The sequence below is a fragment of the Notolabrus celidotus genome, chromosome 6, assembly GCF_009762535.1.
Source record: "Notolabrus celidotus isolate fNotCel1 chromosome 6, fNotCel1.pri, whole genome shotgun sequence".
NCBI classification, from domain to species: domain Eukaryota; kingdom Metazoa; phylum Chordata; class Actinopteri; order Labriformes; family Labridae; genus Notolabrus; species Notolabrus celidotus.
The window spans coordinates 17,607,896-17,620,085 of NC_048277.1; the positions used below are offsets into that span (position 1 = coordinate 17,607,896).

General features: G+C 38.9%; 2 protein-coding genes across 2 annotated transcripts; both read right to left on the bottom strand.

Moving 5' to 3' along the window:
• Positions 1 to 563: 563 nt before the first annotated feature.
• On the bottom strand, positions 564 to 5,476 carry armc10 (armadillo repeat containing 10). Its single transcript, XM_034685808.1, has 6 exons — positions 4,927 to 5,476; positions 4,499 to 4,644; positions 3,466 to 3,600; positions 3,175 to 3,351; positions 2,546 to 2,617; positions 564 to 2,349 (listed from the first exon to the last, which is right to left on the bottom strand). Exons 1-6 carry the CDS (start codon positions 5,183 to 5,185, stop codon positions 2,098 to 2,100), a joined length of 1,041 nt encoding a protein of 346 aa, XP_034541699.1. The 5' UTR covers positions 5,186 to 5,476; the 3' UTR covers positions 564 to 2,097.
• A 3,221-nt stretch (positions 5,477 to 8,697) lies between these two features.
• On the bottom strand, positions 8,698 to 12,057 carry LOC117814453. Its single transcript, XM_034685798.1, has 4 exons — positions 11,883 to 12,057; positions 11,590 to 11,648; positions 9,272 to 11,515; positions 8,698 to 9,007 (listed from the first exon to the last, which is right to left on the bottom strand). Exons 1-3 carry the CDS (start codon positions 11,897 to 11,899, stop codon positions 9,324 to 9,326), a joined length of 2,268 nt encoding a protein of 755 aa, XP_034541689.1. The 5' UTR covers positions 11,900 to 12,057; the 3' UTR covers positions 8,698 to 9,007; positions 9,272 to 9,323.
• Positions 12,058 to 12,190: the final 133 nt, after the last annotated feature.

Below are 12,190 nucleotides of genomic sequence, written 5' to 3' on the forward strand. Positions count from 1 at the left end.
ACCCACGCAGAGGAATGATATATCACATATCTCAGATTGTGCTCCTTCAATTTTTCTTAAATGATCAGATGTTATAGAAAACCTTTACAAATTTAATGGGTTCTCTCATTTACACAAGTTTGACGATAATTCAAGTTTTTTTTTTCACCTGGAAAAATCCCAAGTCTCACATCTCATGGGAATAAGTAAATAAACTCTGTGGCTCATGAACCCAATGAACTGTTTGTGCCCTCATGTTCAGCTTGCAGGTTTAACAAATGACTTGTGATGCGGTGAAAATTCATGACATCATTGATGAATGGAGATGTATTTTGGCCTCTAATTTATAGTTAAAGGAAGGATTTAAAACCTGAGAATTAGTTACATCTGAGAAAACACATCCAGTTGCTTGCTTGAATTCATATCATGTGTATGGGAGTCCTGTCATACATTACATTGACAGGAAAAATCAAATGTATTCACAGACAACCTAAAGGCAGACAGAGCCTACCATCTAACAGCAGCTAAAGGATTTGTTTCAGTCTTTTGAGTGCAACAGAAGAAATAAAACATAAATATCCAAAATGAGTCATTTTGTGTGTTTATTGAACCACACAGAACAAACATATTCTTCATTTGTAGGCAAAACGCTGACTAACGTCATTGAATAAATACAATAATCTAGGTCACAAGTAAATCAGCCTCCTGCTGTTTCTGATCTGGTAAACCATGTAGCCTGAGAAATCTGTAGGATTTGGGTTTAACAAAGTCAAAACGTAAAAATGTGCAGCATTTTTTCACACCTGGTCTGGCTCATGCTATAAAATCCTTGCATAAAAATCATAATCTGAGATTTTCATCATTTTTCATGCGATATATTCCCCTTTACAACCATCTCTCTTTAAATATTTTGTTAAAATGTCAGCAGTCAGGTTCACAGCTCCAGTCCTCCAACATCTGTACTGCTACATTAAGGGCCCAAATAAACAGACGCCTTTCATATAACATTCAATCAGTGTTGGAATAGCCACTTTACAAATGAAAATATTTCAATACAGTCGAAAGAAACACATCTTCCAATTCTTTTCAAGTTAAATATCTGCACAATGCATGGTTGTTCACATGGATACAGCAGTCCAGACATCCTCTCCCCTGCGACTTCCTCCTTCTCCTTCCTGCAGGATTTGCAGCTGAGAGATGCAATGCAACAATACATAAACACTGGGCTTTCACATCTGCGGGTAGTTCATCTTTCTAAAGTTAACCCAGGCTGTATCCTTCGCAGGTTCCCACCATAGTAGATGAAGCAGTGTTTAACTCCAAGCTCTTCCTTCTACTTAGAAACATCACGGGTCAAACATCCTGCATCTTAACCTTACTTTGGCTCTTAAGTCATGATGTGGACTCTTATGAGGGAAAAATTTGACAATTCATCCCTCTGTCATTCAATTAAGATCTTTAAAATCCAACAAGCCAAATGATCATTTAGTGAGGACTGGAGCAGCAATAAATCCATTCATCTATGTCTCCAAGGCATGCTCAGGTATGCAGCACAAAATCTCTTCAGCTCTCCGTCTTAGCGTCGCTATGAATCCCAGAGCGGTTCATCTCATGCTGCAAAGGTCATTCAGACACATTCTCTTAGAAAACGTTTGGCAGTGGGTTTGGATTAAGAAATTTCACCTGGAATACACCTTCAGAAAAGCAGGTCAAGTTCTCAGAAGGAAGGGCACTCTGGAGCTTTGAAGGAAAATAGTCTCTGGCAATGAGAAGAAAGCTCTTGTTGGCAGGAAGAAAACATGGACACAAATGGTTTCTTCCTGCTTCTTGTAATTCATTGCTAATAAATTAAATGTAGTGAAAGAAATTAGACATCAGGGAAGGGCGGTTTGTGAGGCAAAATAAATAACTTAGCTGTGAGTGGCAACAGATTTGATCGGCGGAACACTTAAAGAGAGTGCAGGAGAAAACACTGTACAATCCACGGGAGGCAAAGCAGCCTGCTCTTTTATGATATTAATGTCAACAGATTTAGAATCAAAGTGAAAATATGTGTGGCTTTGGTGAGGTGTGTAAAAGCTAAAGCTGTGCATGGTTCAAGAGTGCAGAATGTGAGGTCTACGTCAAGATACGAGCCACCTGGGCTTGAATCTCCCCATCAGGGTGAGAAAGGAGTTGAACCAGTCTGCTGTGAAGCTGGGAGGACTCGTCTAACATGACCCTGAAGAGGCAATCCTGCTTCCGCCTCAGTTCATCAGCCACCTGGGCAGACGGCCTCCAGGCCTTTAAGTTCCCTGCAAAGGTCAGCAGTCGCAGAAGCACTGCAGAGGCTGTCCGAGCATCAAACAGCAGCACAACAGAGGCTGGGGCCTTGAGTGAAAAGCAGAAAAAACACAACATAAGGAGTGGTAATGAAACTTGGACCCTGGCCAAAAGAGTGTCACTAATAGCCACTTAAGACATCACTGACTTGCTATTTATTGTATCATAGGATGTAAACAGCATTAGTAATGTGACCTCACACAATGATGATGGGATAACAGATACCATCAACTCTGTTTCTTACCTGAGCTTGAACAATGTCATCCATCATATCTGGATTAGATGACAAATTCACCAGAACTTTCAGAGCCTGGACCTAAAACACAGATATCAGAAGTGCTTTAGCCATTCACACTCATTCACAGCTTTATTACTCAGCTTCAAGCATGACCTACAACTTTTTAAACGTTTCACAATGGCCGAACACTTCATACTCAAGGTGAGTGGTTTTTGATTCTAAGAGGAAAATGATCACATTTAACTTTTTTTGACGATATCATGGTTAAAGCTGGAGTTAGATATGGCTGAGAAAATAAGTGCAGCCTCAGAGAAGTCACCTGTGTGACAACAATATACCCCCTCTTAAAGTTTATAATAGGTCTTGACACTGTGAAATGAATTGATGGAAAGCATACTAGGCTTATATGTGATTATAGTGGTAAATTAGTATGAAATGTAATATATCACTGACATCACCATCAAATTGAAATGTGACCTCAAAATAAAAACTAACAGAGAGCTTTGGGTTTTGAGAATCATGGCACACATCATCAATATTTAAAAGTTAAACAAAAACAGCACTCAGGGCTAATTACAACTGATTTGGAAATATTTAAAGAGGATTAACCAGATGGAACCTTGGAAGATACCAACCTGCAAAGCTTCATTGCTAACAACAAGCAGAGAGAGTAAAAGTGTAACTGAATCCTTCAGTAAGTGCTGGTGTTTATCTGTGACTGAGAGGTTTGTCAGCAGCCTGAGAGCACCAAGCTGAAGGTCAGAATTCACTGGTGACACCTCAATCAGCTCCACCACCTGTGGCACATACACCTGCAAGACAAGGTTATTTTTTTATATTATACCTGAGTGAAAAATGTAAAACATAAAGGATAATACTCCGGAAAGTAGTTCATGGTATTAGCAGTATATCTTTTGAAAACATACCTTTATTTGTTCTTGGTTTTGGATGTTCATACACAGATTATTTAAAGCATTTAGAGTCTGAACTCTGACCTCTGGCTCAGAGTCAGAGAGGCAACCAGCAATAATGTGAATCCCTTCATATTCCCGGATTAGATTCTGTAAAACAAAACATATACATATTTATAATGCACTGCTAAATGCATTCTATTTCACAAGAAAACATAAAAGCATATGACTAAAAACAAACAATCTACACCAAAACAACCAGTTATAACATCCTTTGCAGATTTTTTTTAAAGAGAGTACACCTTACTGCAGTGATTTTCAACCACTGTGCTGTGGAACACTAGTGTGCCGTGACAGATCGTCAGGTGTGCCGTGGGACATTTTCCAATTTCACTTAATTAGTCCAAAAAATATATTATTCATATACTCCAGATAATTTGCCATGTAGTGTGTCTGTGCCTGCAGTGTAGTGACTGGCAGAGTAATTCAGTTCTCGTCCATATACTGACCTGTGCTACCCACCAACTGGGTGGCAATAAAGCACACTAATGACCTTGTTAATTTAAGACAATAGAATTAATGATGCGCGCAAGAGGGGTATGTGACAAGACGTAGGCGTACAACAGTGATGGATAAATATTCAAAAAGGAAAAATTAAAAGTCCAAACTGGGCCCTGGACAGAATTCTTACCTGGATGAAGAGTGTAATATGGGTGGTGGAAGAGGCAACTTTTATGAGGAAACGGTGTCTGTGAGAGCTCTCAAAGCTAGCTACTTAGTAGCTGAACTCGTAGCCAAATCAAAAAAGCGATACATTGTGGCAGAGACATTAATATTACCTGCAAAAGCTATTGTAAATAAGATGCTTCGCCCTGACACAGTTAAAGAAGTAGCCAAAGTCCCTCTCTCAGATAATTAGATTAATAAACTGAGAGACTAAATGTGTAATTTTGTGACAATTTTGGTTGGTGGTGTGACTCCAGTTTTTTTTAATGTCAGAAATGTGCCTTGGCTCAAAAAAAGGTTGAAAAACACTGCCTTACTGTACCTGATTCACAGTGAAGGCAGCAGCATTTCCTAATGTAACAAGGATCTTGGATCTGTCAGATGGATTAGTGCTGGACTGCAGACATGACAGCAGCATCTTCAGGTGTTGTGGGTCCAGGTTGTCAGGGGACTGATGGATGATGTCACCTGTGTAGCAGATTACAAATCTCACAACACTACACAGCATTCAAGGTGTGCTTGCACCTAAAACACACTTTGCCCTGCTTCAGTCACTGTTTATAGTTTAAAACTCTGTCTTATTTCAAGTTATTGAGAATTGTGAGCACATTAAGGGAGGACTGTGGATCCTCTGGAAAGAAATAGATTCTAAGGAAATGCCTGCAGACATCCAGTTTGCATGAACAATCCCAAAGGTAAATATGTCGTTAAAATGAGTATTGTAAGCTATACGAGCTGAGTGGATTTTACCAGATGTTACATCCGCAGGTCGGGGACAGACCACGTCCAGTCCAGACACTTTGGCCAGCAGGCTGCCCGGCTGCAGGGTCACTTCACTGGGCGAGCTGCTCCTGATACCAGGACTTTCGTTGGGGACACTTTTCTTGTTTCTTTTCATGCCTCCCATGCTGATGAGTTTGTATATCCCATAGGAGGCTCCAGCTCCGGCAACTATTCCAAGCAAAGCCCTCATGTTGCCGATCCTGGGAGTAATACTTCCATCACCCATGCTGGTGCAATCTCTTTAGCTAAGCCCTGCTAGCTAGCTAACGCGCACCACCAGATGCTCTGAAATGTTACGACTCAAATCTGTTAACTCTGCAGCTAGCTAACCTGGCGGCTGAGTCAGCTAGTACTGAGGATAACCAATCGACATCACCACTAAACACATCCACAGCAATTTCAGTGAACGCATTGTTCTGTAAACTGAAGAAGTTTGCAGACAAGCCACAGTTGTCAACAATGATCTAGTTCCCTTGTTCCGGGAAGCTCGTGTTGCCAGGTTGGACCGGAACAAGTAACCCAAATAAGAGCTTAAACCCTCCTGGGTATCCCAAAATGTAGCTCAAGTGTTGATCTTTAGATCTATGAAGAACATAATCTAGACGAGGTATATGCAGTCGTATTGCCTCCAGTCGTCGGTAAACATAGTTGTTAGAATTATTTAATAAAATGTCCTCATTGTGTCACAACATGAGATAAAACCATCTCTGGTTTGTATAAATTTAAGGTTAAAAAAAGCTTGATCATAATCCTATTACTGACCTATAACTAGGGTTGCAAAGGGGTGGAAAGTTTCCGTTAAATTTCCATGGTAAATTATGCTGGGGAATTTTGGAAATATTCCAAATTGGAAACTTTCCATGGGAATTTATAGGAATTAACTGGGAATTAAGGGTAATTTAATGGCAAGGTGTCATATCCAAGCATAAATATTTGTTTTGTTATAAGCAGACATCCATCCAAAATAACACAATTAAAACAGATTTATTTGTGAGTAGAACTTTATCAAGTGTTAAATATTTTATCGAACAATCAATTATTTCATTGAAGAACAAAAACATGAATGTTGAGTTAAATATTACTCATGCCCCCGACCCAACCCATTCAAAAAGTCAAAGTCCCATTCAACATGTGAAATAAAAAAGCATCTTCCCCCAAGCTTCTCAAGCCTAGCCTCTTCAGGATTCTAGAAATCATCTGTGCATGTGATGAGGAATGCACAGTGCATGTAGGGGGTGTGGTCTCAATAGCCCTGCAGGAAGCAGTGTGCTATGTGCATGTGATTGAGGAATAGCATAGATATTCAACTGTACTTGCATGAAATCTGGTTGTTTCAGTCAGGATTGTGCTAAAATATATTTTCCAAACTATATTTAAGTTCCATATTAAGAGCCAACCTTCAATTTAGTACATTCTTGGTTTATTCCCATTTATTCCCATTAATTCCCATGGAAAGTTCCCAACTTTGAAAATTCCTGGAATTTTGCAACCCTACTTATAACTGAATTAGTTTCAATACAGAAAGCTGCCCTACCTGGCAACGTGGCAGACGGGGTGGGCGATCAAAACTTCCGCTGAGTTATTAGTTTCTTGTTATCTACAAAATAAACCACATCCCAATAAATTATTGTTTTGACATTTAAAACAATCAGAAAATAGTGAGGCTCCATTTACCCATGATGAGCCACATGCGCCATACTGTTGATTCTTTACACTGAACAAACCTTTACATGTCGCTGCAGCACATTAGTTGTCCAACATTACACTTCCTTTGTACCTTTGTACTCGCTTTGTTACCTCAGGTAGACTAACCATAGACTGTGAGACTAGCAAACGCATTGAGGTAGATTAGTTAAGCAACTTAATAATTAGTGACAGGCCACCTGTTTTTGTCTTACCCCGAGTCCAACACATGATGGCTCCCTTTCTCAGGTTTTCAACTTCTAAAGACAGTGACCATCTTGTGAAGATTACAAGTCATTGTAAAACAAATTTAAAAAAGCAGTATTAGTCATCCACACACCCCACAGCTGATGAATAACTGAGTCAGTCAAATGGAGTTAAACAGTCTCAATGGGAATTGTGCATACTATTTCTTACACATGGGGTTTAGAATTGCTTTATGATCTCCTGCTGTCAGAGTAACCACTATTTTTCACCCAAACTAGAACATCATGTACACTGGAAAAAATGCCCCTCCAAAAACAAGAAAAAAAAACTAATTTCAAGGTACTTTTACCTTGAAATAAGCAAAAAAAATCTGCCAATAGAACAAGTGAAAATTTGCTTGGTAAGATTTCTTAAATAAGACGTAATATTTAGAAAACTGTGATCTTAGAATTAGCAGGGATAACTTGTTTTAATCAATATTTTACCAGTATTTTAAAGCTTAGTGTCCCAGAATAAGCCAGGAATGCTACAATTAGTATTTTTTAACTCAAAAAAGATTTTTGCACTAATACATTTCATGTCAACTTCTTCATTTGAGATATATTCACCTTAATTTGAGTTGTATTATAATGACACTTCTCTAGGTTTAAGACAATCTTGTACTTGAAATAAGGTTACAACGTTTAATTTGAGCATTTTGAGATATGTCTTCTCATAGTGAGCTGTATATACTAATATTCAGTCATGTTGTTTTTTAGGATAAGCCAGCTATGCTCAAAAGGAGGCGTTTCATTGTGTGCATGTAGTTTGAGGATGTATATTTTTTATCTGATTTAGAAGAAACAGTGCCTGCAAACTGTAACCCACCCTTAAAAAAACAACTTTTCTTTCTTTCTTTCATCAATGGAGCTTTTTTCTGATAGATTTTCCAATAAAATGCATTTACTTAAATCAATTAAAGGGTTTGTCTTAAATCAAGATCATCCGTCTTCTACAAATAAGATCTCAGCTTGAAAAATGTATGAAATGTAAAATAAACCTTGTTTCTTCTCAATTACAACTCAAAACAAGATCATTTCAGATTGTTGGACTTAAGATATTTAATATGCATCGTCTTAAAACAAGTCCCTCTATCTTGCTCAAATGTTATTGTAAAGTAAATTTATCTTAAATCCAGTGGGATAAGACATTTTGACAAAATTAGACAATTTTACTTGTGATGTTGAGTTTTTGCAGTGTAGTTTGTTCCATAGTAATATTTATTTTTAGCCACAGTCTATTATATTTTACTTTCAAAACAAGCACCCAAACTATCCCTAGGGCACTGTCTTCCTTCTTCCTTAGTACCACTATCAGCTACAATCTTTATTCATTTTAGCTAAACATCTTGATTGGGAAAAGTATACTGTATGGTCATTGTTAACTGAAAGAACATGAGTAGTTTAAATTCAAGTCATGCAGATTTAAAATAGAATAATTCAGTCATTTCTAAATATGGTTTACATCTAGCCTATTATTTCTTCCAATAGAAACTAAGACTGAGTTAATAAATTATTCTATTCTCAGGCCATATTTGTGCACTGCAACAACCACAGACATCCGTGACCGTGGCCTGGGTCTCTGGTCTCTGTAACGAAAGGACGCTGTACATACATCATCATAGTTGAGGTTGGTTCAATAGCAGGCTATACACACCATTAATCTCACAATTGAAATCTTTCTAATGTCTCTTTTTAATTTGTCCTTTGTGTCTTTTCCAGAATGCTTACTACTGTTACCCAAAATGTTTATCAAGCTCTTTCTTCAGGCAGCTCTGCAGCAATCACAGTCAACACATGAGGGTGTGACTAATAGATCAATAATTTATTTAAAAGGTTTAAAACACTTCTCCTGACAGTTATACTACAAACAGTTCTGAGAAACTGATGAGCCAATAGCTTTTTACTGCCTGCAATGTTTGCCTTCACTGAACACGACATTTGGAACCACATAAAGAATGCTAGCTGTAACACATTACTGATGGTAAGATGCTAATATGTGGCACAAATATGACAAGAGACAGAAAGCTGTAAAACATTCAGTGCCTTTACTGATTAGACAGATGTGGGTTGAATTTTAGCAACTTAATTTTCCTTCCAGGTGACGACAAGCGATCCCACTGGGAACAAAACAAGACAGAGGTTTTCAAATTAATTTTTCATCTCTGTTAAAATAAAAATAAAATGCTTAACCACTAAGAGGAAAGAAGGAATCACTACAAATTATATTTTCAGCAGTCATATCAGAATACCAACAACATAAATTAACAATAGATTAGGAATTTATTGAAAGATTACAATCTGAGAAGTGTGGTAATCATTAAAATGTATCACAAGCACAATAGTTACATTCATGAGTAAAATATTGAAAAATTGTCACATACCCTTTCCTTTCTCTTGAATAATGTTGACTATCCATCACAGGTCTTCAAATCCTTACACCCCAAAGACTGCAGCTCCCTTGTGTTTTTGTTGCCATGGATTCCCTTGTTGTGAATACCGGCTTTCATTCAGCTGATTTGGGTCATAATAAGTCTTTGACTGAGATAATTTGCCTCTTGAATAGTTATTTTCTGATTTCACAGTGTATGAGTGTGAAGAAAGGGGTGACATAACAGCACCCGTCTGTGGAGGAAGCCTCTGGGTGTTGACACCTGTCCTCCAAAAGAGACCCCTTACAGTAGAATCAGAAACACTGGAGGCAGACAGGGGTCTCAGATACTGGAAGGCCTTGTTTGTTTTGCGCTCCTTTCTTACAAAAGATGGATGCTTCCAAACTTCATTTGGTTGAATGAAGGTCTGAAAGTGGCCAGCTCTGACTGCACTCGTATAGCCTCCATTCACAGAAAAGCCTTGTTTTTCTGGGGTTGGGAATGAACCCAGGTGTCTTTTAGCACCAAATACATCCCCAGATAGGAACCTAAAGTGTCCACCAGACAATTCATTTTGGAGACCCAAGTTTCTGGACATGACTTTGTGGCCAGCTGGTCTTGAAAAGGTTGTCTCTGATGCTGGAGCCAAGTTTATAAACGAGTTGAAACTTGAATAACCAGTTCCAACCTGAGATGAGATCCTGACCTTGGAGTCGGAGCCAACAGAATTTGAAGGCAGGAAATTGTCCGTGATTGTTTTTTGATTCTGGGTGGCAGAGATTAAATTCTGAACGGTGGGGTTTAATTTCTCCTCCTTTTCAACCTTTGCAGGTGAGATGAATGTTTGGACTGGGTGCTCTCTGTGATTACCATCAAGATAATGGCTGGGAGGTTTCACAGCAATATAATGTGGGCTGCTTGTTAGAGCACCCACACGACCACTTATACTCTCTGAAGAGGGGTTTTCAGAACTCAATGAAACAAAAGCAACAGACTCCTGGCCAACAGCTGGTTGATATGATGGAAATGTTGGGGCTGGTATTTCCCTTTGTTTTGGTTCATACTCTGGGATGGGTAGTTGACCTCTTGGTGCATTAACATATACACTCTTGCCATATGAATTTAAAGATTCAGGCTTTGGTGCAGGCATGACGGTGGTATCAGTCACACTGGCTGCTTCATCCTTTTGGAAATCTTGACTAAATTCCCTACCAGCTGATGGATAATAATGCTCTTCTACATTGCCTGTATCATATGGTGTGTATTTTGGTGGTTGGATATTATTCTCAGCAGTAATAGATTGCATATTTGTTGTTTTGCTTGAATGGTAGCTATAATCTGGTGAGTGAGGGAAAGAAAAATCCTCTCCAAAGAATGAGTCAGAGGGGATTTGTTCAGGGAACTCAGAGTGTGTTGTCCAAACTTCATAATTTTGTGACTGAGGAGCATCTATAAAAGTATCCCCAACATGGTCAGGCTGTTCATTTTCATTTGAAGCATGCTCTGCTAACAGGTAGTGCTGATAGAAAGCAGAGTCCATGTCTTGTCCCTGGTTATAATAAGCTCCGTTAGTAATGAAACTTGCAGCGGGGTCAACAGGATCATGAAGAGAGAGGCTTTCACCTTGCATTTGGTAGTCTGGACCTTCTTCACTTTCTTCAAACTGCATGTTATTAGAGTCACTCCAAACTTCATCTCCATCTGCCTCATCCTGCTCTTTGACGTCTTCTGCAGAATCAGGTGTATTCAAGGAGTCAGGCACTTCTTCAGTAATCTGAGCATCAGAAGATATCTTGTTTTTCATAACATCCCGAGCTGTTTGGAAGTGTCTACCAACGTCACTGCCTGGTTTTAAGAAGGAGCTTTTCATCCGGTCTATAAACTTTTTTAAATCCATCATTGTTGGGAAACTGACGCCTTCCGCAGTTTTCCTTTGAGTGTGCTCTTTCAGCAAAAGACCAAACGGGTGCTGAGAACCTGAAGCTTCATGGTCAGACTTCAGCACAGAGGGAGCAGAGGGGTCTGCCTTCAACAGCTCTGCCTCGTGGTCTGAGTCTGGCCTACTGTGCACCATTTCTTCACTTAGGCTAGTAACAGAGCTAGCAACAAAACTAGCATCCTCACTGTCTTCATAGTAGACTGGATCGCTCCCATACGTGTGACCAGAGTCGTGGTATGAGTTTAGGGGATCATACATGTCTACATGGCTTCTGTATGCATCATTATGGGGAGAGTAACCATGTGCAAAACTGTAGCCTGTATCAAGAAGTAAAAGATTAATTTTATTCTCAGTTTTCAAACAGTGTCTGAAACAAAAGTAAAAGTCTTACCTTTTTGTGGAGGAAAACAAATGTAGCTCAATAACAGTACAGTGCAAATCCATGAAACCCTGAAAAACAAGCAAGTCAGACATACAGAATTCATATTAGTGATGAAACAGCTTTGTTTTGATTTTTTTTTTGCATTGTTTCTGACATTTGCATTTTTCTTTTTTGGGGTATGTCTTTTTGTTTATTTGTATTTATTTTTTGACATGTTCAAAATAAACACTTTCAAATCACATCAAATCAAAAATACACAGCAGCAACACCCAAATGTAGCCAAAAACTTGTATTTCATTTACCTAGATAGAAGAGCCATGGTAGTGAGGCGTCCGCCTGTGACAGCAACAGTCTGTTGATCAAAACTACTCTTCCAGATATCAATCAGTCATGCTCTGTCTTTTCATTGTCCACACAGTTTGAAGGCAAGGAAGGACAAGGGGAGGGTAGGTAAGGAAGGACACGACACTGATCAGAATGAGGTGATTGTGGACAGGTGGTGCTGTGAGAAAGCTCAATTGATTAGATGAACACAGGTGGAGCATTTATTTATTTAAATGGCTTGAAACTTAATAAGAAGTATCCAGAAATACAGATTCTGGCAGACATT

Excerpts from the sequence above, each read along its gene's own strand:
- armc10 (XM_034685808.1), bottom strand. The coding sequence starts at position 5,185 with ATGGGTGATGGAAGTATTACTCCCAGGATCGGCAACATGAGGGCTTTG. Across the intron at positions 3,352-3,465 it reads AAAACCAAGAACAAATAAAG|GTGTATGTGCCACAGGTGGT; the intron begins GTATGTTTTCAA and ends CTTGTCTTGCAG. Across the intron at positions 2,350-2,545 it reads ATGACATTGTTCAAGCTCAG|GCCCCAGCCTCTGTTGTGCT; the intron begins GTAAGAAACAGA and ends TTTTCACTCAAG.
- LOC117814453 (XM_034685798.1), bottom strand. Across the intron at positions 11,516-11,589 it reads TTGTTTTCCTCCACAAAAAG|GCTACAGTTTTGCACATGGT; the intron begins GTAAGACTTTTA and ends TTCTTGATACAG.